Source organism: Nicotiana sylvestris, chromosome 8 (assembly GCF_000393655.2).
Source record: "Nicotiana sylvestris chromosome 8, ASM39365v2, whole genome shotgun sequence".
Classification (NCBI taxonomy): Eukaryota; Viridiplantae; Streptophyta; class Magnoliopsida; order Solanales; family Solanaceae; genus Nicotiana; species Nicotiana sylvestris.
Window position 1 is genome coordinate 16,317,525 of NC_091064.1, and position 23,027 is coordinate 16,340,551.

The 23,027-nt window shown below is 40.7% G+C and overlaps 1 protein-coding gene, 1 non-coding gene and 1 pseudogene across 2 annotated transcripts; all 3 read left to right on the forward strand.

Annotated features, from left to right (window-relative positions):
- The first annotated feature begins 2,494 nt into the window (after nucleotides 1-2,494).
- LOC138874727 (uncharacterized mitochondrial protein AtMg00810-like) lies at nucleotides 2,495-3,496 on the forward strand. The gene has a single exon (XM_070153505.1). The coding sequence runs from the start codon at nucleotides 2,495-2,497 to the stop codon at nucleotides 3,494-3,496; it is 1,002 nt and encodes a 333-aa protein (XP_070009606.1).
- Nucleotides 3,497-4,397: 901 nt separating this feature from the next.
- The window catches only part of LOC104215035 (uncharacterized), a 38,429-nt pseudogene continuing 19,799 nt past the window's right edge, over nucleotides 4,398-23,027 (forward strand).
- Nucleotides 6,692-6,798, forward strand: LOC138876672 (small nucleolar RNA R71). The gene has a single exon (XR_011402014.1). It is a non-coding gene; the product is annotated as a small nucleolar RNA R71 (small nucleolar RNA).

Here is a 23,027-nt window from a genome sequence, read left to right on the forward strand (position 1 = left end):
ACATGGAGGGTGTATAGGCCCACATATATCACCTTGTATACGTTCCAGAAATGCAGGGGATTCAATCCCAACTTTAGCTGCTGATGGTTTAATAACCACTTTTCCTTGAGAACAAGCAGCATAAGAGAATTCCTTAAATTGAAGAATCTTCTTATTCTTCAATGTGTGCCCATTTGAATTCTCTATTATTCTGCGCATCATGTTAGAACCGGGATGGCCCAACCGGTCATGCCAAATGATAAAATCATTAGAAGTAGTAAACCTTTTGTTTACTATGGCATGTGATTCAACCACACCAATATTTGTGTGGTACAACCCAGAAGAAAATGCGGGTAATTTTTCGTGCACACATTTTTTCCCTGCTTTTATTGTAGTAATATAAAGGTATTCAACCTTTCCTTCGTTAGAGGTCTCAACATGGTAGCCATTTTGGCGAATAGCTTTGAAACTCAACAAGTTTCTTTGAGACTTACTACAATACAATGCATTATTAATAGTTAATATCGTTCCTCCAGGTAGTAATGAGGCCGCTCTTCCAGAGCCCTCAATTAACTTTGTACTACCAGATATTGTATTAACATAAGCCTTTTTCATAACCAAATAAGAGAAAAATTTCTTTTCTCTTAATATTGTGTGAGTTGTAGCACTATCCAAAAGACATAAATCTTCATTACTCATCTTGGATCCAATTGAAGACTGAGGAATTTTATATTCTTCATAGAAAAAATAAAAGTACATCATGAGAAATACAAAAAAAACTAACATCACCAACGATAACATAAGACAACTTAAGTACTACTTGAAAATAAAAAACAACTTTAGAACGAGACAAAAAAAACCATTGAAAATAAAAATAACATATTTGCATTCCCCAGTAAAATGATCAAACTTTAGTTTTGATCTCCAAAGAAGTCTTCAACTTCCAAATGAGTAAGATCATCGAGGCCTTGAAAATCATCATCATTCAAAGGCAGATTTGCCTCGGCATTGTCATCATTTTTGTTTGAAGGCCCTGCCTCAAAATAATTTTTAAAGGTCAAGTGTGACTCCACTGGGGCATTAACAGAAGATGCTCCAACATTATTTGCCTTTCTTTTGATGGAGTTTTGATAAAGCTTGACAAAATGCTCAGGTGCACGACATTCAATTTTCCAATGACCTTTCATGCCATAGCGGTGGCAGTTACCGCTTTTGCCTCTTGAAGGATTGTTTTGAGAACCCATATTGTTCTCTCGTTTGCCATGATCACCACGATGACGACTATTATATCGTCTCTTACCATTGCCATGCCCACGTACATTCATATGGCCATGATTATTATTCTGTCCTTTTCCAGACTTATCACGTCTAGCAGCCATATTCGCTTCAGGAAGCGGAGCTGACCCTGTGGGACGGGCTTCATGATTTTTCAGCAAAAGGGTATTATGTTGCTCAGCCACCAGAAGGCATGAGATCAATTCAGAATACTTTTAGAAACCCCTTTCACGGTATTGCTGCTGTAATACCATATTTGAGGCATGAAAAGTCGTAAGAGTCTTTTCCAGCAAATCCTCATCATTCACAACTTCCCCACTTTTCCTTCAGGCCAGTCCATAATTCAAGTGGATCTTTCACTGTTAAATATTCAACCTTCAAACCTTCATCCAAATGATGACGAAGGAAAATCATGACCTTCGCTTTCTCCTGGCTTGATGCCTCATTACCCTGAGTAATGGTGTTACCAAGGCCTTTAGCGGCTAAGTGAATCTCAGCATCGAGAACCCATGATAGGTAATTCTTTCCAGAAATGTCAAGTGCCACAAACTCAAGCTTTGACAAATTCGACATAGTAAAAACTATCAAAGAAGATAAATAATTAGAAATCATTATGATAATAGCATAAAGAATCTTAAAAATTGACATAATATCAAATTTGTGATCTATATATACACTAAAGTGATAATTCCATAAAAAAGAATACTATTTTTTCTTCAAATTATTAGTTTATCTTTGATGTTAACTAGAACAAAATATCTTCTCTCAATTAATTCTATTAACATAAATATTAGCAACTTTCACATGACAATCATGCAAATAACTTAAAATAAAGAAACATAGAATTCTTTATTTTTACATATATCTAGAGATGTGAGAAATTATAAAACGGCATATTAAAGACACTAATCATGAAATCAAAATATACAACGAAAAAAAACAAAATGAACAAATATACCTGAATAACGAAAAGAGCTCAACTTCGTGCTGATAACATGTTGAAAAAATGTAGCTCAAAGTAACAATATAAAACAAGAAGATAAGTAGAATAAGAGAAGAAGGATAGATTGGAACGTATTATCTCTATCTCATTTGGATCCTCGTACAAATCAATGTAAACAAGAAGTTCAAAAGATCATTTATATGCAAAATGTTGCAAATCAATTGCCAGATGCATTTACTAACCTTCCACGGGTTACCAAATCGCATATTCCAGATGTAAATGCTCCAATTCGAGTTGATGTCCCAGCTGGACAATATGATCTTTAAAACCTTTTCAGTATATGTTGATGACTTGAATATCATTGGCACTTCTAAAGAGCTTCCAAAGACTATAGAGTGTTTGAAGAAAGAGTTTGAAATGAAAGATCTTGGTAAGACAAAATTTTGTCTTGGCCTACAAATTGAGCATGTACCAAATGGAATTTTTGTCCATCAATCAACATATAATGAAAAGGTTTTAAAGCGATTTTACATGGATAATGCACATCCATTGAGTACCCCAATGGTTGTTAGATCGCTTGATATAAATAAAGATCCATTTCGGCCTCAAGAAAATGATGAAGAGCTCGTTGGTGATGAAACTCCATATCTTAGTGCAATTGGGGCACTGATGTATCTTGCCAACAATACTCGACCAGATATTGCTTTTGCAGTGAGCTTATTAGCAAGATTCAGCTCCTCCCCAACAAGAAGACATTGGAATGGTGTTAAGCATATATTTAGATATCTTCCGGGAACTATAGATATGAGATTGTTTTATTCTAATGAACTCAAGTTAGAAATGATTGGCTATGCCGATGCAGGTTATTTGTCTGATTCACATAAAGCCCGATCTCAAACAGGCTATTTGTTTACATATGGAGGTACTACTATATCATGGCGTTCAATGAAACAAACAATAGCTTCCACATCTTCAAATCATGCTGAGATAATAGCCATTCATGAAGCTAGTCGGGAATGTGTTTGGTTGAGATCAATGACTCAACATATTCTGGAAATGTGTGGTTTTCTTATGAAAAAGGATAATCCAACAATACTATATGAAGACAATGCTGCTTGTATTGCTCAACTGAAAGGAGGATACATTAAAGGAGACAGAACAAAACATATTTCACCAAAGTTCTTTTTCACGCATGATCTTCAACAAAATGGTGAATTAATGTTCAACAGATTCGTTCATTTGAAAATTTGGCTGATCTGTTCACTAAGGCTTTACCAACCTCAACATTTGAGAAGTTGAGACAGAAGATTGGAATGCGAGGTCTTCGAGAAATAAAGTGATATTTTCATGAGGGGGAGTAAGATACGCGCTGTACTCTTTTTCCCTTAGCCTAGGTTTTGTCCCACTGGGTTTTACTGGTAAGGTTTTTAACAAGGCAGCAAATAAAGCGTATTACAGATATGTTTACTCTTTTTCCTTCACTAAGATTTTTTCCCACAGGATTTTTTCTTAGTAAGGTTTTAACGAGGCATATTATCTATTTTTTAGGACATCCAAGGGGGAGTGTTATAAAATATTTAGTAAATGTGCATGTCCACTACTCCCACTACTTTCACCCATGATGTAAATAACCTCCCACTACTCTCACCATTATGATTGTAACTCCCACACCTCCATAACCCCTCTCCATGATCTCAATTGTTAATGCCATGTTTAAGACAATCATTTTGTAACCTTCATATGTAATAGTATAAATAGAGGCATGAAATGTGAGATAGAACACACTTGAACACTTGATGAAATAAGAAAGTTATCTCTTCTTCTCTTATTCTACTTATCTTCTTGTTTTATATTGTTACTTTGAGCTACATTTTTTCAACAATATTACGAATTTACATAGAATTCACTTTTATCCATAAAATGCCATATATTAGGAAATTTATTGGTTTGGTGAATTCACGGATCAGACGTAAGTTTTTATATTTCTCTAGATTTTGATAGTTCATTCAAATTTTTATTGAAAAGTACTTTTCAACATTAATTAATATTTGGTCAAACTTTTAAAAATAATTTCTAATTGTATTTTGTCAAATGTGCTTTTCAAAAAAGTGATTTCGAATTGAAGATATTTTTTTCCGATTCTCCAAAATTACTTCCCAAAAAAAAGTATTTTCCCTTTATATTTGATACTCCAATTTTGTAATCCTTTATGCTCCCCCTTTCCTTCCTCGAAGGAAAATTGCCTTCAGAAATCATTCGAGAGAGGAAAAAGAATTCACAGAAGCCACAACGAATCGACATCTAGATGAAGATGAGCAGTACGCAAGGTCCACATTCTCTGGCCTTTAGGGTCATGAGACTATGTCGACCTTCTCTTCACGTCGAAACTCCGCTCCGTTTCGACCCTACATATCTTTTGTTCGGCGAAGACCTGTTCGATGATCCTGTCGCCGCTGAGCATCTCCCTCGTCTCCTAGCCGATACCGTCTCCTCTGCCGCCGCCACCACCGCCGGCAATACTTCAGTTGATCCCTCGGATCTGTCTTACCGGAATAGATTCCTTCTTCAGCATCCTTCTGATTTGCTTGGACACCCTGGCCTCCTACTTCTCCCTCAGTCCTTCGGGTTAGCTTCGTTTTGCTTTATTTGACTAAATTTGGTACACTCATGTCGCGAAACAAATTCAGAATTTAAAGTCAGTGTTGCACTTCTTAATGTATAAGTATAACTATTGCAGTTCTATTTTATAAGACATTTGCTAAAATATACGACAATCAGTGAGCAAGAGTATGAGCTTCAAAGCTCTCTAATGGCGGAAGCTTCTAAAAGAAGAGAAATGAGGAAGGAATGTGTGAGATGAATATGATAACCACCAACTTGATTATACACAGCTAAGAGCTTATATACAAAAGCTAAGCTAACTTTCTTTCTAACAAATTGACTAAACCAACTAACTAACTTATACATGTCTTGTCACATAAGAATTAGTCACCACCAATGAAGCATTGCCACATATACACTCTATATGAGACCAAAGCTCACAATATTCTCCCTCAAGCTACAGGGTGCAGGATGCTAAGCACACCAAGCTTGCCTAGAAGGTATAGAGGTTGAGTTTGACTCAATCCCTTAGTGACCAAATTTGCCAGCTGATCCTTAGTGTTCACGTACACCGTCTTGACCATGCCATCCTTGATCTTATCTCGAATAAAGTGACAGTCAATTTCTATGTGTTTGGTGCGCTAATAGAAGATATGATTAGCTGCTATTTGCATAGCAAATTTGCTGTCACTTTGCGCAGTAATAGGAACCTTAATGTCAACCACTAACTCCTTGAACATGCCATTTAACCAAGTGACCTCTGCTACAGCTGAAGCCATGCTTCTATATTCAGCTTCAGCTGAACTACTAAATACTGTTTGTTATTTTTTCGATTTCCAAGAAATTAGGGAATTACCAAATTTGATCACACACCCTGTAACGGACCTTTTGTATTGGAACAGGCTGCCCAATCAGAATCACACCAACAACTCAATTCAGGTACAGGATCTGCTTTCAGCCAAACTCGTTGGTTTGGAGCATTTTCAAATACCTGACCACCCTACATGCAGCTTCCTAGTGTGTCCCTTTTGGTCTTTGCATAAACTGACTCAAGTTTTGGAAGGCATAACTAACGTATGGCCTGGTGATTGTGACATACATTAACTTTTCAAGTTTGTTTCCATGGGAGTAATAACAGGTTTGGCTGTCCCATTTCAAAAATAAGCTCAAGAACATACTTTCTCTGATTTGGAATGACACCAGACTTAGACCTTAAGACCTCAATGCTCAGAAAATATTTAAGTTCATCTAAATCCTTGAGCTTGAATTTTTGATGCAGTACCTGCTTGGTGCATGCTATTCGCCGATGACATAGTTTTGATTGATGAGTCGCGAACTGGTGTTAACGAGAGGCTGGAGGTTTGGAGATAAGCTCTTGAATCTAAGGGTTTCAAGCTTAGCAGGACAAAGACGGAATACCTAGATTGTAAGTTCAGCGCTGAGCAGAGGGAAGTGGGCGTGGATGTGAGGCTTGAATCACAGGTCATCCCGAGTAGAGACGGCTTCAAGTACCTTGGGTCGGTTATCCAGGGGGGATGGGAGATCGACGAGGATGTTACACACCGTATCGGGGTAGGATGGATGAAGTGGAGGTTAGCATTTGGAGTATTGTGTGACAAAAGAGTGCCACTGATACTTAAAGCTTTGCAATATCGGCTCTCACGGCTGACACTTCGTCTAACTCAAGTAACCCAGCTGATTTTTTGCTTAACTGCCTTTCGTGAATCACCCTCACCTTGCCAGTTATTATCATTAGCAGTGAAGTAATTCAGCAAGATTTGGATTTCACTATACGGTCTGGCCATGCAACTACCCCCACAAGCTGAATCAAGATTCATCTTTGAAGCATCATCTAACCCATCTACAAAAGTGTGACCTAATACCTCATCCGTCTGGCAATGATGAGGACAGTCTCTGAGCATCTTCTTGTACCTTTCCCATGCTTGATGTGGTGTCTCGCCAGCTCGTTGTTCAAACCCAAGAATTTGACTCCTCAATACCTTTGTTTTCTTAGTGAGGGAAAACTTGATTAAGAATTTCCTCGCCAGATCATCCCAAGTGTGGATTGAATTTGCTGGCTCTTTATTCAACCACTCCTTAGCTTCCCCAATCAGTGAAAAGGGGAAAAGTGTTAGCCTGACATATGTCACACCTCCTTTTTACCCGCGCCCGCAGGGGCGCAAAGGGGGAAGTTTTTCCAATTAAAGGACAATCGAAACGGGATTTTATTTAAAGATTCAGAGTCGCCACTTGGAATATTTATGGTGTCCTAAGTCACCGGTTGAATCCCGAATCGAGGAAAGGATTGACTCTGTATTACAGTCCACGAACCAGAAATCCGAATAAGGAATTCTGTTAACCCGGAAGAAGGTGTTAGGAATTCCCGAGTTTCGTGGTTCTAGCACAGTCGCTCGACTGTCATATTCGACTTATTTATCTGATTTCAATACATGTTGAACATATGTGCAAATTTTAACTGTTTACCGCTTTTTATTATAGAGAATTGCAACGTCGTAAAAATGCGTCTCGAACCACGTCACATCAATGCACCCGTGGTTGTTGACACATCTCGACTCCGTTGAGATTTGGATTTGGGTCATATAAATGTGCACCCGAGTTTAGGGAGGTAATGTTATTAAAATACGCGCCTAAAGAGACTAACGCGTTATTATTTTGGGGAAGGCCATAAAATTCACTAAATAGCACGTCCCGAATTCTAAATGTTTTATTTTAACCATTTATTGAGGGCCCCGCAAAGTTACATTTTTATTTGGGCGAGGCTCGTCTCATTTAATTATTTAAAAGGCAATACTAAAGTGACTATGATTTTCTATTTTTGTCTCTAATAAAAAAAAAGTCCTAATTGATTAACATTGATAAAAGGCCAAATCCTTATGATTCACTTTCAAATCAATTCAAGCCCAGTAACTTACGAAGTAAAGTCGAAGCATGCTTAGCAAGTTGTTCAAAACATGAAGAATTGGACAGTTTGGGCTTTGTTGTTGCGGAAACCAGGCCCAAGAGACATTATTCAAGTTTAGTTGTGCAGCTGAACCAAAGCTGTCTGGGTCTCACTTTTGAGCCCAGAATCAAAGGTTGAATTGAAGCAAGATGTAATATTGATGATAGAATCAAAATTGAATTTAATCAATATGCTACAACCATTTTTGAATTGTGTGGTTAACGCTTATGTTCTGCTAATTGATGCCCAAAATTGTCCGAGAGGACACTTATGCAATCCGAATGTTCAAAAGGCAAACAACTAATTGTCATGCTGAGACCTCACCCTACTGGAATTCAAATCAGTTCTAAGCAGTCCAGCACAGCCCTACTTAATCACAACTTGAGACATTTTTTAGACGGATTTATGAAACACAAGAAATTAACTAAAACTAATAGGAACTATTCAGTTTAGTTAGTACTTAACTAAAAAACTCATATGCATTTCTAAGTACACAAACATACACAGCTAACGGTTCAATATGAATATACCCACGCTTAATAATTCATCATTCCAGTACGGTTCATTACAAATTAATGGTTCGGTCAGTCCAATTATACAACATAAATCATAAGTAAACCTAAACAATTACTAATCATCTAGTATCTATTCTAGTACAACAACTTAAACGCGCGCACTTCAAGAGGTGAATAGGTGAGCCTTTTATTTCAGCAATCCAATTCAAAAGCTACATCAAATCGATCTCGAGAATGTGTACCTGGGATTTACAACAATGAAGAAGGAGCAGTCAGTAGTAGCAAACATCAGGTATAACAACAGATTTGGAGTTCGAACAGCCACGAACACAACCAGTTCAGCCCAAAACACACTTGAACACAGTAGGAATGAAGTGTGAAACAACAATCACAGCAAATACCCAAACAAACTCAAAACCCCTCTAATCACACAACAGTATCAAGCGTAATCCATTTTCTAGTCTCAACCTACTCTATAAAGTATTTCAAGAATTGAAAAGAAAACTAAAAGTTCACTCAAAATGCCATGAAACAATAGTTGTATCTGTATCTTGTTACCCTCTCCCCAGCTCTTAAACTCTCTTCCTCTCCTTTAACTCTCTCTTTTCAGATTGTCTTCCCTCACTCTGTGTGTGAGTTTAAGTTCTCAAAGCTGATTCCTTACTCGAACTCTCCCCCCACTCTCTCTCAATGCTGTTTTCACTGATTAAAGAAGAACCAAATGCAGAATCTAAGAGGACTGATCGTCTTTTTTTTTTTCTATGTGTTTTTGACTCTAACCTCTTCCTCTTAATTCCAGTCCCCCTCTTTAACTCTGTCTAGACCCTCTTTATACCAAAACCTCAGCCCCTTTTACAGCTCTAAGGAGCACTTAGACCCATTAATCAAGCATTTTTTCTCATGATATTCTCTAGAACTCCACTAGGGTCTGTTTTGTCCCCCATTAACCCTGGTCTTTTCTTTATTTTATTCAATGGTTATGGGTAGTGCATACTTTAATTAAATCCCCATTAGGTCTCCCCATGCTATTATGTTTTGTTCCCCACTATTACTAAACAATTCATTAGTTTAATGGTACTTTAGTACCCTACCGTCAGACCATTCAACTTAAACCATTTTCAAACCTTTTAAATCCCAAAATACCCTCCTAAAGTCCCTGAAATTACTGTCCTACCCAATCCCTTTTACCTCATCAGCTATAACCAATCCTTAATCAGATAACTAAACTGATTCCTAATTAATCAGCAAACTACAACAGCTATAACCAATTTAATTCAATTCACCTAACAGTTCGAACTTCGAACTCAGATTAGATCAAATAGCAGACTGTGCAAAGCTGCTAAGATGCACATGTACATGGGATTAACTGACTGCATTCACAATTCTAAATCAAACTTAGGCAAAATGATGAAATATTGTAATATGACAAATTCATATGCAACAAAACTGATTGGCAACGGAGAGGAAAGAATCAAACATAACATAATAAGACAATTTGAACCAACAGTAATATCAAACGATCACAGTTTTATACAATCACTCACTGAACTTGCCTAAACCGAGATACTCAACAATGTAAAGAAGAAACTAATCCAGAGGGAAAACAAACAGATAGGGGTTCGAGCGATTTCAGACAAATCCAATTAACTAGAAAATCCAATTAATACAGTGATGAAAATTTGGATCGGAAAAAGGTTCGAAAGAGGGGGAAGAAGTAATTGACAATCACAGCAATAAAATTAGGCAAACACAAACAACAATCAAAAAGGAAAAAGGAAAAGAGGAGAAATACCTCAGAAACCACAGGCTAAAATCCAATCCGTTCCAATCGAAACTTCGACTTGAGGTTTGAAGCCAAAACGGACCTTAATCGAGTGTTCTCGACTGAGATCACATGACTAAGGTCGATTACAACCTCAGTTTTCTACTGTATCGATCCCCTGGCTCGGTTCTTTTAGGGTTTGTCAAACTCACGATTTAACTCTGATTTGAAATTCGACCAATTTCGAAGGGAAATGAGTATGGGATTTGGGGTGAGGGAGTCAAGGAGGTTACTGGGTGTTAGTTAGGGATGGCTTGGGAGGTGGCGCCGCCACCAGAGAATCTTGTGGCGGCACTAGGGTTTGGACCTTCGAATGAATATTCGAAACGCTTGGGCTTAATTCGAAGGAAAATGAGTATGGGACTGGAACGAGGAAGTCTTGGGGAAGCTGTGGTGTGAAATTGGAGGCCATTGGACGACATAGGGTTCCAGCCTGATTTTCGATCTAATATTCGAAGCACACGACTGGGATTCGAGGTATAAGAGTTAGAGATTCGGAATGGGGAGGTCGAGGGGAATCAGTGGTGAAAAGATGGGGTCGTTTGGACCACCGGAACCGCCGTGAGGCGATTTCCGGTGGGAGGAGCATGGTGGTAAGAGCCGGAGGGTCTATTTGGTCTATAAAGCTTAGAGATGGAATGAAAGGGTTAGGGTCTCTGATTTGGGGTTTAGTATATTGAAATGGGGTGATTAATGTGGTCCGTTGGATCAGTGAAGATCGACGATCCAGATTAGGTTAGGGGGTCAAACGGGGTCGTTTTGGTTAAGTACTGAGGCGGGTTTGGTTCGGGGTAAACGGGTCGGGTTCGGATCTTGGATACGGGTATTGATCTGTGACCGTTGGATGTGGCTTGGTTGAATGGCTGAGATTTTTGCCATTGAAACGACGTAGTTTGGTCCCTATACTACGTCGTTTCACCATCCTGTGAGAGGAGCTGCCTGGACCGGGTTTGGGACATGCCATTGGGCCAGGGATTTGAGCCCAATCCGATTTTCCTTCCTAGTTTTTTGTTCTTTTCATTCATTTTGCTTTCTAAATTATTTTCTAAAATTATAAACCAAGTTAACTTATTAAAAATACTAATTATCTTCTAATAACATTTATCACATATAATTAAATGCCAATTAACAATAAAATCACACAATTCCACATTAAATGCTAAAAATGCAAAGTACATTATTTTTTATGATTTTCATTTTCGTAAAACAAATCACTGGTTAATTAATCCTAAATTGTAAATGCAAATGCAACACATATATTTTTGTATTTTTCAGTAGTATAAATAGAATAAACATGCACAGACAAATCACAAGCAACACACAACTATTTTATTTTGAATTTTGTGGGAGTAGTTCTTGTAGGGCAAAAATCACGTGCTCACAACATAGTCCTTGGAAACGTTCGGATAGTTGTAGGTATATGTAATTTCCAAGAAATTCTGAATGTGCCTCTGCGGGTCTTCATGAGGTAAACTCACAAACAGCCCTGTGGATTGGATCAGCTGCACCATGTATTGTTTCAGCTCAAAGTGCCCAGTGATGTCAGGCTTCACAATAGCCTGAGTCATATTAGCCAGACTGGGCCTTGCGGCTTCAATCACCACGCGTTCCTCATTACCTGCCATCTCAATTGGCTGTGGTTGAACTACGATGTCCAACTCTCTTTCAATTCTGGTTCTAGCGTCCACCTCCCTCCTCAATCTGTGAAGTGTTCGTTCAGTTTCGGGATCGAGAGGAAGGAGATTGTTTGCGCTTCTACTTCTTCGCATTCAATAGAAACTCCTGTATTAGCACAAACAAAGTGAACTGAGAGTTAAAACTCGAATAAATAAATAATAAAAGCTCAATTCAGTCAAGTAGCTAATTTCTAAGTCCCCGGCAACGGCGCCAAAAACTTGTTGCGACCAAAAACACTCACACAAGTGCACATAATCGTCAAGTAATAGAGTAGTGAGTAGAGTATCGTTCCCACGAAGACTTTTGATTAACTGTTGACTGATTCAAACCCAATTTCTGTCTCTACCCAAGAGATTGTTCACAAAAGAGAGATGTAATTGTTTTACTGCTTAAACTATAAAGAATTAATCTAACTAAAGCAAGTAACCAAACGAATAGCAATTTCGAGTAACAAACAGTAGGATAGGATATTCCAGGGTCACAGGCATAGTTAACAATCGTGTTGTGTTCTTGGCTTAGAATGACTAATCAATTTATCTGGGTTATTGATTGACAGGGTTGATATTACTCATAAGAATCTGTCGAGTTCTTACTCGCCTATTCAAGTCAACTCAATGCCTATATGTCTATGGAATTAAGATTAACAAGCACGCATTTACAATTCCTGTATTTCAACCAAGCAAGGCAATTGGGTATATGTCTATCCCAATTGTGAATCCGTTCCCCGAGACCCGGGTTCAAGAACTTGCTCTATTTAATTCTATATGCAATCTAAAGTTCCCACTTTCGAGTTCAACTAAAGATTCGTAGATAGTATTTCACTGTTAGCTACTCAGCAAAATAATTGAATGCAGAATTAAATAAACAACCCAATATGATAAACTCACTTTGTCAAATTAAACTCCAAACAAGAACATTCATGTTTTACCCATGACCCCAGAACAATGGGTCTTAGCCACTCATACTAGTGTTCATCCCAAATAAGTTCAATTTCATCACAAAATAGCAAAAACAAGAGAAGAAAAGAAGAACTTGATGGTCAAAACTCCTCCTTGCCTCTTGCCTCTCTATTTCTTGCACTAAACTATGAAAACCCCTGATGATTTAACCTTGGGCGAGCTTGACTTTATATAGGTTAAGTGGGTTTCTCTCCAGATTTCCAATTTTACCGCTAAATAACGTTTTTTCGGACCGGACACGTGCGAGCTCGTACATAACTTCGCGCGTTTCTTCGCGCATGATTCTGCCTCGGCCTTTCTTACGCGCGAACTCCTGCGCGCCTTCGCGCGTTTCTTCGCGCACCTGAAGCTTGATTTCGTCCATTTTTTCATCTCGTCCTTGCGCGCACTCAACTCCCAGGGGTTGTTCTTGCTCATAAATCATTCCAATATCCTCTTGAAAGCATCATACATGCTCCTCGTCCTGCAATGTATACATATCACAATTAAAGCCTATTTTTCATCAATTAACCATAATATGTCATTGGACTATAATCAAGCGGAAGCATAAACAATAGCTAAATCACCTAGATTTCACCTATTATCAACACCCCACACTTAATTCATTGCTAGTCCTCGAGCAATCAACTATACTCTCTAGAGAATCCTTCACTCAACCATTTCCCTTAACACATTACACCTAGAACAATGTACATGTATTACGCCTAGCAGTGAACAATCCTAGCCTCAAAGTCGACTCTCAAGTGCCATGAAATATTCACACTTCCTCAAAGTACTCTACACAGAAGTCAAGACTTGCTTTTCCATCACGAATCATATGCCCTCACAATTACATCAACAAAAATTGAGTTCAATCCACCACATTCAATTCATATACTCACATATATCAAGAAAATCACTCACTCTCACAAAAGAGGTCACATGCATGCAATTGGTACCATAAGCTTGCCCTTAATGTAAATCTCTACTAATGTAGGCTAGCTCGATCCAAAATTAATTAGGACTTTTTCATGGTTGTAATGTGGGCTAAGGGACGAGTAGGATGTATTTAGGAATAGTGACTCAACCCCTAAGCACTTTAACACATCACATGAGCAATTTTTAGCGCAAATTCTTCAACCCACTTCTCATTCACACACAATATCATCCCACAAATACTCCCTTCTTCTTTAAGCACTCTATTAATTCATTCCCACTAGCTGGAACAAGACACAATGTAATCATCTCTCTTTTTTTTATTCTTCTTGTCACTCAATTTCTGCTAGTGGTGTATTCGTTTACAACATAAGTGCACCTTTCATCCTTTTATTGGTTCCACTCAAAAGCCACTTCACACTTATTTTCTTCTTACTTCTTTTAGCGCTCCTCTCACAATTGAATTGCTTTAAGAGGTAAAAGGATCAAAACAATGTCAATTACGAACAAAAGGGTATAGGCTTGTAATGCGGGTGCCAAACAAAAGTCTAAAGGCTCAAAAGGGTTAACTAGGGACAAATTTTATTTGTGATAAGCAATTAAGCTCAAAAAGGTCAAAGAAAGCCTAACATTATTTTTCAAACCGAGCATCACCTAAAATTTCGCTTCAACTCACATACCGGGCAAGTTTTAGACACCAGTACAATACATGAACTACATAAAACTCACCACACATGGCATAAAACTCATTCTATATCAGCTCATCAAGACACTCCATTACGAGCATTCAATTCAATAACAAACATACAAATTAAGGCACTTTAAGTGAGATTCAACAATTAGGACTAACCGTTACACTCTAGGGTCTATTGTGTTCAGGTGTGTCAACGCTATGGGTTCTCTTTCAATTTTATAACTCGTAGTCCATTACCCTAATCTACAAATCAAAAATAAAACAAAAATAAAAACTACCTATGCCCGGTTCAAGCTAAACCCTTGGAAAAGAACCGCGGCTTAAAGAAAAACCAAGGGGGAATTGCTACACTACCTAAGAAAAAATTAAAAAATCTTTTTGTTGTTTTCTCTAGACTCACTTCCCTCAAGAAAATCGTCTAAAAGGTGATTGAAGAAAATCGTCTCCAAGGTCCACTACTGTGATGTTACAGCTGGCTGACAGATCGATAGCACACCCTGAAGGGGTGATTGAAGATGTGTTGCTGCAGATTGGGAAATTCATCTTCCCTGCTGATTTCATTATCCTCGATTATGAGGCTGACGAACTGGTTCCAATCATATTGGGGCGACCTATCTTAGCTACTGGTAATGCAATTATCAAAGTGAGAGAGGGAAAGATGATTTTGAGGGTAGATGACGAGGAAGCAGTTTTTAATGTCTACAGAGCAATCCAACTTCCCTGCCACTATGAGGAGCTCTCAATGATATCTGTTGTTGAGGCCGATGAGCAGTTTCATTATCCGAGTGTATATCTAGACGATTCTCTAGAGAAAGCACTTATGTTGCTTGATAGCCTGGGGGTTGATGAGGAGGTTGAGGAGATGAAGCACATCCTTGATATATCTTGTGCGTACCTGCAAGGGACGCACCCCTTCGAGCCTTTGAATAGACCAGAGGGGCCTCCTCCAAAGCCGTCAATTGAGGAAGCCCCAAAATTGGAACTTAAACCCCTTCCACCTCACCTGCAATATGCTTATTTGGGTGACTCTGACACTTTACCTGTTATTGTCTCGTCTGACTTGTCTAAATTGCAGGAAGAAAAGCTATTGAGAGTGCTACGTGAGCACAAGCGAGCACTTGGGTGGACTATGTCTGACATTAAGGGCATTAGTCCAGCCTTATGCATGCACAAAATCCTCATGGAGGACGGACACAAGCCCAGTGTAGAGCAACAACGCCGACTCAATCCAATCATGAAAGAGGTGGTAGGAAAAGAAGTGATTAAGTGGCTCGATGCAGGTATTGTATTTCCTATCTCAGATAGCAAATGGGTAAACCCCGTCCAATGTGTACCCAAGAAAGGGGGGATGACTGTAGTAGTTAATGAGAATAATGATTTAATACCAACAAGAACTGTCACCGGGTGGAGAATTTGCATTGATTATAGAAAATTGAACAATGCCACCCGGAATTATTGACCAAATGCTTGATAGATTAGCTGGCCAGGAGTACTACTGCTTCTTAGATGGTTACTCGGGGTATAATCAGATTGCTATAGCTCCAGAGGACCAAGAGAAAACCATTTTTACGTGTCCTTATGGCACGTATGCGTTCAAGTGAATGCCCAAAAGATAGAAGCAATTGAAAAATTGCCTCCACCGATATCTGTCAAAGGCATTCGCAGTTTCTTGGGCCATGCAGGTTTTTATCGTCGTTTCATTAAAGATTTCTCGAAAATTTCCTCCCTTGTGCAGGTTGCTTGAGAAAGATGTCGCCTTCAAATTTGATGATGCCTGTCTGAAGGCATTCGAGGAGCTGAAAGGAAGGTTGGTTACTGCACCAATCATAATTGCTCCGGATTGGGAGCAGCCATTTGAGTTGATGTGCGATGCAAGCGACTTGGCTGTTGGTGCTGTCTTGGGGCAAAGGAGAAATAAGATATTCCACTCCATCTACTATGCGAGCAAAACTCTGAATCCAGCTCAGATGAACTACACGGTCACTGAAAAAGAGTTGCTTGCAGTGGTGTGGGCATTTGACAAGTTCAGGTCATATCTTGTGGGGACCAAAGTCATCGTCTACACAAATCATTCAGCTATTAGATACCTATTTGAGAAGGACGCCAAGCCGAGACTGATTCGGTAGGTCCTGCTCTTGCAGGAGTTTGATTTAGAGATCCGAGATCACAAAGGAACAAAGAACCAAGTGGCTGATCACTTGTCCAGGTTTGAAAATCGGAACCATGTGGTTGAAGGGGGTGCAATCAAAGAAACATTCCCTGATGAGCAGTTATTTGCAATCACCTCAAGCACAACCCCATGGTATGCAGATTATGTGAACTTTATTGCAAGTGGGGTGACACCACCAGAATTGACACCAGACAATAGACGAAGGTTCTTACATGATGTGAGGCTCTACATGTGGGATGAGCCATTCTTATACAGGCTATGTGCAGATCAGTTGATGCGGAGATGTGTTCCTGAGGAGGAGATGAGTGCCATACTTCATAGTTGTCACGCCTCGTCATACGGAGGTCATCACGGTGGAGACAGGACCGCCCAAAAAGTGCTACAATCAGTTTTCTATTGGTCAAAATTGTTTAGGGATGCACACGCCTTTGTTAAAATGTGTGACAGGTGCCAAAGAACCAGGACGATCACTAAGAAGCACGAGATGCCGCTGCAAAACATCCTGGTAGTGGAGCTTTTTGATGTTTGGGGAATTGACTTCATGGGACCTTTTCCATACTCGAACGACCATAGATACATCTTGGTGGCAGTTGATTATGTGTCTAAGTGGGTGGAGGCCATTGCTCTTCCCTCTAATGATGCAAAGGTGGTGGTAAGCTTTGTCAAGAAGCATATCTTCACACGCTTTGGAACTCCCAGAGTGTTTATCAGCGATGGAGGTACGCATTTATGCAACAAACTGTTAAACAATGTCCTTGCAAAGTATGGGGTCAAGCATAAGGTCTCCACTGCCTATCACCCATAGACGAGTGGTCAAGTGGAGGTTTCAAACAGAGAGGTAAAGCAAATTCTTGAGAAAACAGTAAGTGCAAATAGAAAAGATTGGACCAGAAAGTTAGACGACGCATTGTGGGCGTATCGAACAACATACAAAACTCCCATAGGTGCTTCTCCTTATAGATTGGTGTATGGGAAGGCATGTCACTTACCCGTCGAACTTGAGCACAAGGACTATTGGGCAATAAAGAAGCTGAACATGGATGGGGACTTAGCTGGAGAGAAGAGGTTGCTGCAACTCGATGAGCTCGAGGAGTTTCGATTACATGCATATGAGAATGCCAAATTGTATAAAGAGAAGACTAAGAGGTGGCATGACAAGCATATTCAACATCGAGAGTTCAAGCCAGGGCAAGAAGTTCTGTTGTTCAATTCGAGGTTGAAGCTTTTCCCCTGAAAGCTTAAATCTCGTTGGTCGGGCCCTTTTGTTGTGGTAAGCGTGAAGCCTCATGGAGCCATGGAGTTGAGAGATATGAGTTCAACTGGCACTTTTTTGGTGAACGGTCAACGGATAAAACATTACTGGGGTGGTGACTTTGCATGTCACAAGACCTCAGTGGACTTGAAGGATGCTTGAGAACATGTTGAGTCGTGCCGCGAAGTTAAATCAGGCGCTGGATGGGAGGCAACCCATTGAAATATTGTAACCGTCGTGCCACGACGTTAAATAAGGCGCTGGTTGGGAGGCAACCAAACAATAGTAGTAGTGTTTGAGTCTGAGCTTTAACTTACTAACAAATGCAAGCGACAAAGGGCGGGTGAAAGGACCATCAACTAGAAGCAAACCAGGTGAAAATAAATGCAAAAATAAACGCCCAGGAGCGCGACTTCGCGCCCACTTCGCGCACCTGGGCGAACCATTCTGCCTGGAACTCAACATCACCGCGCGAAGAAACGCGCGAGCTCCAAAACTTCGCACACAAGTTCGCGTGCCTGGGCGAACCATTTTGCCTGGAACTCAATAGCACCGCGCGAGCTCCAAAACTTCGCGCACAAGTTTGCGCGCCTGGACGGACCATTCTGCCTGGAACTTTTTAGGCGTTTTGTTTTTCTTTTTAGTTTTAGTTTTTCTTTTTATTTTTATTTTTATTTTTGTAGTTTAATTGGTTATTTGTTTTAGACACAATTACCCCCCCCCTTTCTATTAAACAAAACCCAAATCCCCTCTTCCAAACTCTCCCAACTCCTTCAAAAACACCAAATTCCAGCACCCTTGCCCCCAACCCCCTCTCTCACGATTTTCAACAAAGTATGAGCCCTAGTTGTAGTTTTCTTTCTTTTTCTCTTTCTACTTTCAGATTTTTTTATGTTGTATCTTATGCCATTAGTGTAGATGTGTTTTGTGATTTGGTGTTCAAACTTGGTGAAATATGTTTTGGGGTTAGTTTGTTGTAAGTGTGGTGTGGGTAGCACTTGAGTTGGGTTCTGGATGAGATTTTGTGGGGGGGCCCTTGTTGCAAGACACTTAGAAAAGAGTTGTGAGAGCCTAATGCCCACAAGGTGTTTGTGGAAAGGCCTAAATGAGCATGATTATGTATTTGTGACCAATTTTGCGTGTGAAGTCTGAGTAACCACATTAAGTCACACTAATTTTGTTGGGCTGAGCTAATGTGTCCACATTTTGCAGGTATTATGGCACCATCGAAAAAGCGCCAAGCCACGGGTCCATCCTCAAGCTGCCGAAGGGCAGCTCCTGCACGTCTCTATGACAACAACAAATTTGTCTACCCTGAGGCTCAGACCCGTTTTACAGAGAAGGCTACCAAGAAGCCAATTCCGGAGAGGGGCATTGACATCAAAAAGGTCAAGGAACGATGCCCCCACATGCACAATGAGTTGATGAAGCGGGGTTTGCAGACCTTCATTGACGAGCCAGGGGAGGCTAATGTAATGGTTGTACGCGAATTCTATGATAATCTACCAGAGAATGTCCACCATGTGGTCACAATGCGCCGAAAGGCGGTGGATGCCTCCATTGAGGCGATACACATAACATATCAATTGCCCGACCCTCTGCCTGGGAATACTGACTTTTATGAATATGGGCAAAATCCAACCGATGCCAAGTGGGAGCGTTTCTTTGATGACATTTGCGTACTAGGAAAAATGGTAGAGTGGCTGGAACATGGAGAGAAGTTCCACTTCTCCGTCTTAACTCTAGAGGCGAAGAGCTGGCTGTATGTGATTAACAGTCGCCTTATTCCCTCCAAAAATACTACGAAGGGAAGACCCTTGATGAAACACCAAATCAATGCAGCCCGGGGTCCATTCACCTCCGTAGTAGTTTTGGAGGGAATAAGACGATTGTTAATCACATACAGCCAGCTCTTCACCTCTGGAGTTAAGACGGAGGAGTGGAACTTCTCTCCATGTTCCAGCCACTCTACCATTTTTCCTAGTACGCAAATGTCATCAAAGAAACGCTCCCACTTGGCAGCGGTTGGATTTTGCCCATATTCATAAAAGTCAGTATTCCCAGGCAGAGGATCGGGCAATTGATATGCTATGCATATCGCCTCAATGGAGGCATCCACCGCCTTGCGGCGCACTGTGACCACATGGTGGACATGCTCTGGTAGATTAGCATAGAATTCACGTACAACCATTACATTAGCGTCCCCTGGCTCGTCAATGAAGGCCTGCAAACCCCACTCCATCAACTCATTGTGCATGTGGGGGCATCGTTCCTTGACCTTTTTGATATCAATGCCCCTCTCCGGAATTGGCTTCTTGGCAGCCTTCTCTGTAAAACGGGTCTGAGCCTCAGGGGAGACAAATTTTTTGCTGTCATAGGGACGTGCAGGAGCTGCCCTTCGGCGGCTTGAGGATGGACCCGTGGCTTGGTGCTTTTTCGATGGTGCCATAATACCTGCAAAATGTGGACACATTAGCTCAGCCCAACAAAATTAGTGTGACTTAATGTGGTTACTCAGACTTCACACGCAAAATTGGTCACAAATACATAATCATGCTCATTGAGGCCTTTCCACAAACACCTTGTGGGCATTAGGCTCTCACAACTCTTTTCTAAGTGTCTTGCAACAAGGCCCCCCCACAAAATCTCATCCAAAACCCAACTCAAGTGCTACCCACCCCACACTTACAACAAACTAACCCCAAAACATATTTCACCAAGTTTGAACACCAAATCACAAAACACATCTACACTAATGACATAAGATACAACATAAAAAAAATCTGAAAGTAGAAAGAGAAAAAGAAAGAAAACTACAACTAGGGCTCATATCTTGTTGAATATCGTGAGAGAGGGGGATGGGGGCAGGGGTGCTGGAATTTGGTGTTTTTGAAGAAGTTGGGAGAGTTTGGAAGAGGGGATTTGGGTTTTGTTTAATAGAAGGGGGGGGGGGTTAATTGTGTCTAAAACAAATAACTAATTAAACTACAAAAATAAAAAAAAATAAAAAGAAAAACTAAAACTAAAAAGAAAAACAAAACGCCTGAAAAGTTCTAGGCAGAATGGTCCGCCCAGGCACGCGAAGTTTTGGAGCTCGCACGTTTCTTCGCGCGGTGCTGTTGAGTTCCAGGCCGAATGGTTCGCCCAGGCGCGCGAACTTGTGCACGAAGTGGGCGCGAAGTCGCGCTCCTGGGCGTTTATTTTTGCATTTATTTTCACCTAGTTTGCTCCTAGTTGATGGTCCTTTCACCCGCCCTTCGTCGCCTACATTTGTTAGTAAGTTAAAGCTCAAACTCAAACACTACTACTATCGTTGGGTTGCCTCCAAACCAGCGCCTTATTTAATGTCATGGCACGACGGTTACAACATTTCAATGGGTTGCCTCCCATCCAGCGCCTGATTTAACGTCGCGGCATGACTCAACATGTTCTCAAGCATCCTTCAAGTCCACTGAGGTCTTGTGACGTGCAAAGTCACCACCCCAGTAATGTTTTATCCGTTGACCGTTCACCAAGAAAGTGCCAGTTGAACTCATATCTCTCAACTCCACGGCTCCATGAGGCTTCACTCTTACCACAACAAAAGGGCCCGACCAACGCGATTTAAGCTTTCCAGGGAAAAGCTTCAACCTCGAATTGAACAACAGAACTTCTTGCCCTGGCTCGAACTCTCGATGTTGAATGTGCTTGTCATGCCACCTCTTAGTCTTCTCTTTATATAATTTGGCATTCTCATATGCATGTAATCGAAACTCCTCGAGCTCATCGAGTTGCAACAACCTCTTCTCTCCAGCTAAGTCCCCATCCATGTTCAGCTTCTTTATTGCCCAATAGGCCTTGTGCTCAAGTTCGATGGGCAAGTGACATGCCTTCCCATACACCAATCTATAAGGAGAAGCACCTATGGGAGTTTTGTATGCTGTTCGATACGCCCACAATGCGTCGTCTAACTTTCCGACCCAATCTTTTCTATTTGCACTTACTGTTTTCTCAAGAATTTGCTTTACCTCTCTGTTTGAAACCTCCACTTGACCACTCGTCTGTGGGTGATAGGCAGGGAGACCTTATGCTTGACCCCGTACTTTGCAAGGACATTGTTTAACAATTTGTTGCAGAAATGCGTACCTCCATCGCTGATCAACACTCTGGGAGTTCCAAAGCGTGTGAAGATATGCTTCTTGACAAAGCTTACCACCACTTTTGCATCATTAGAGGGAAGAGAAATGGCCTCCACCCACTTAGATACATAATCAACTGCCACCAAGATGTATCTATGGCCGTTCGAGTATGGAAAAGGTCCCATGAAGTCAATTCCCCAAACATCGAAAAGCTCCACTACCAGGATGTTTTGCAGCGGCATCTCGTGCTTCTTAGTGATCGTCCCAGTTCTTTGGCACCTGTCACACATTTTAACAAAGGCGTGTGCATCCCTAAACAATTTTGGCCAATAGAAACCTGATTGTAGCACTTTTTGGCCGGTCCTGTCTCCACCGTGATGACCTCCGTATGACGAGGCGTGACAACTATGAAGTATGGCACTCATCTCCTCCTCAGGAACACATCTCCGCATCAACTGATCTGCACATAGCCTGTATAAGAATGGCTCATCCCATATGTAGAGCCTCACATCATGCAAGAACCTTCGTCTATTGTCTGGTGTCAATTCTGGTGGTGTTACCCCACTTGCAATAAAGTTCACATAATCTGCATACCACGGGGCTGTGCTTGAGGTGATTGCCAATAACTGCTCATCAGGGAATGTTTCTTTTATTGCACCCCCTTCAGCCACATGGTTCCGATTTTCTAACCTGGACAAGTGATCAACCACTTGGTTCTCTGTTCCTTTGCGATCTCGAATCTCTAAATCAAACTCCTGCAAGAGCAGGACCCACCGAATCAGTCTCGGCTTGGCGTCCTTCTCAAATAGGTATCTGATAGCTGAATAATCTGTGCAGATGATGACTTTGGTCCCCACAAGATATGACCTGAACTTGTCAAATGCCCACACCACTACAAGCAACTCTTTTTCAGTGACGGTGTAGTTCATCTGAGCTGGATTCAGAGTTTTGCTCGCATAGTAGATGGAGTGGAATATCTTATTTCTCCTTTGCCCCAAAACAGTACCAACAACCAAGTCACTCGCATCACATATCAACTCAAATGGCTGCTCCCAATCCGGAGCAATTATGATTAGTGCAGTAACCAACCTTCCTTTCAGCTCCTCGAATGCCTTCAGACAGGCATCATCAAATTTGAAGGCGAC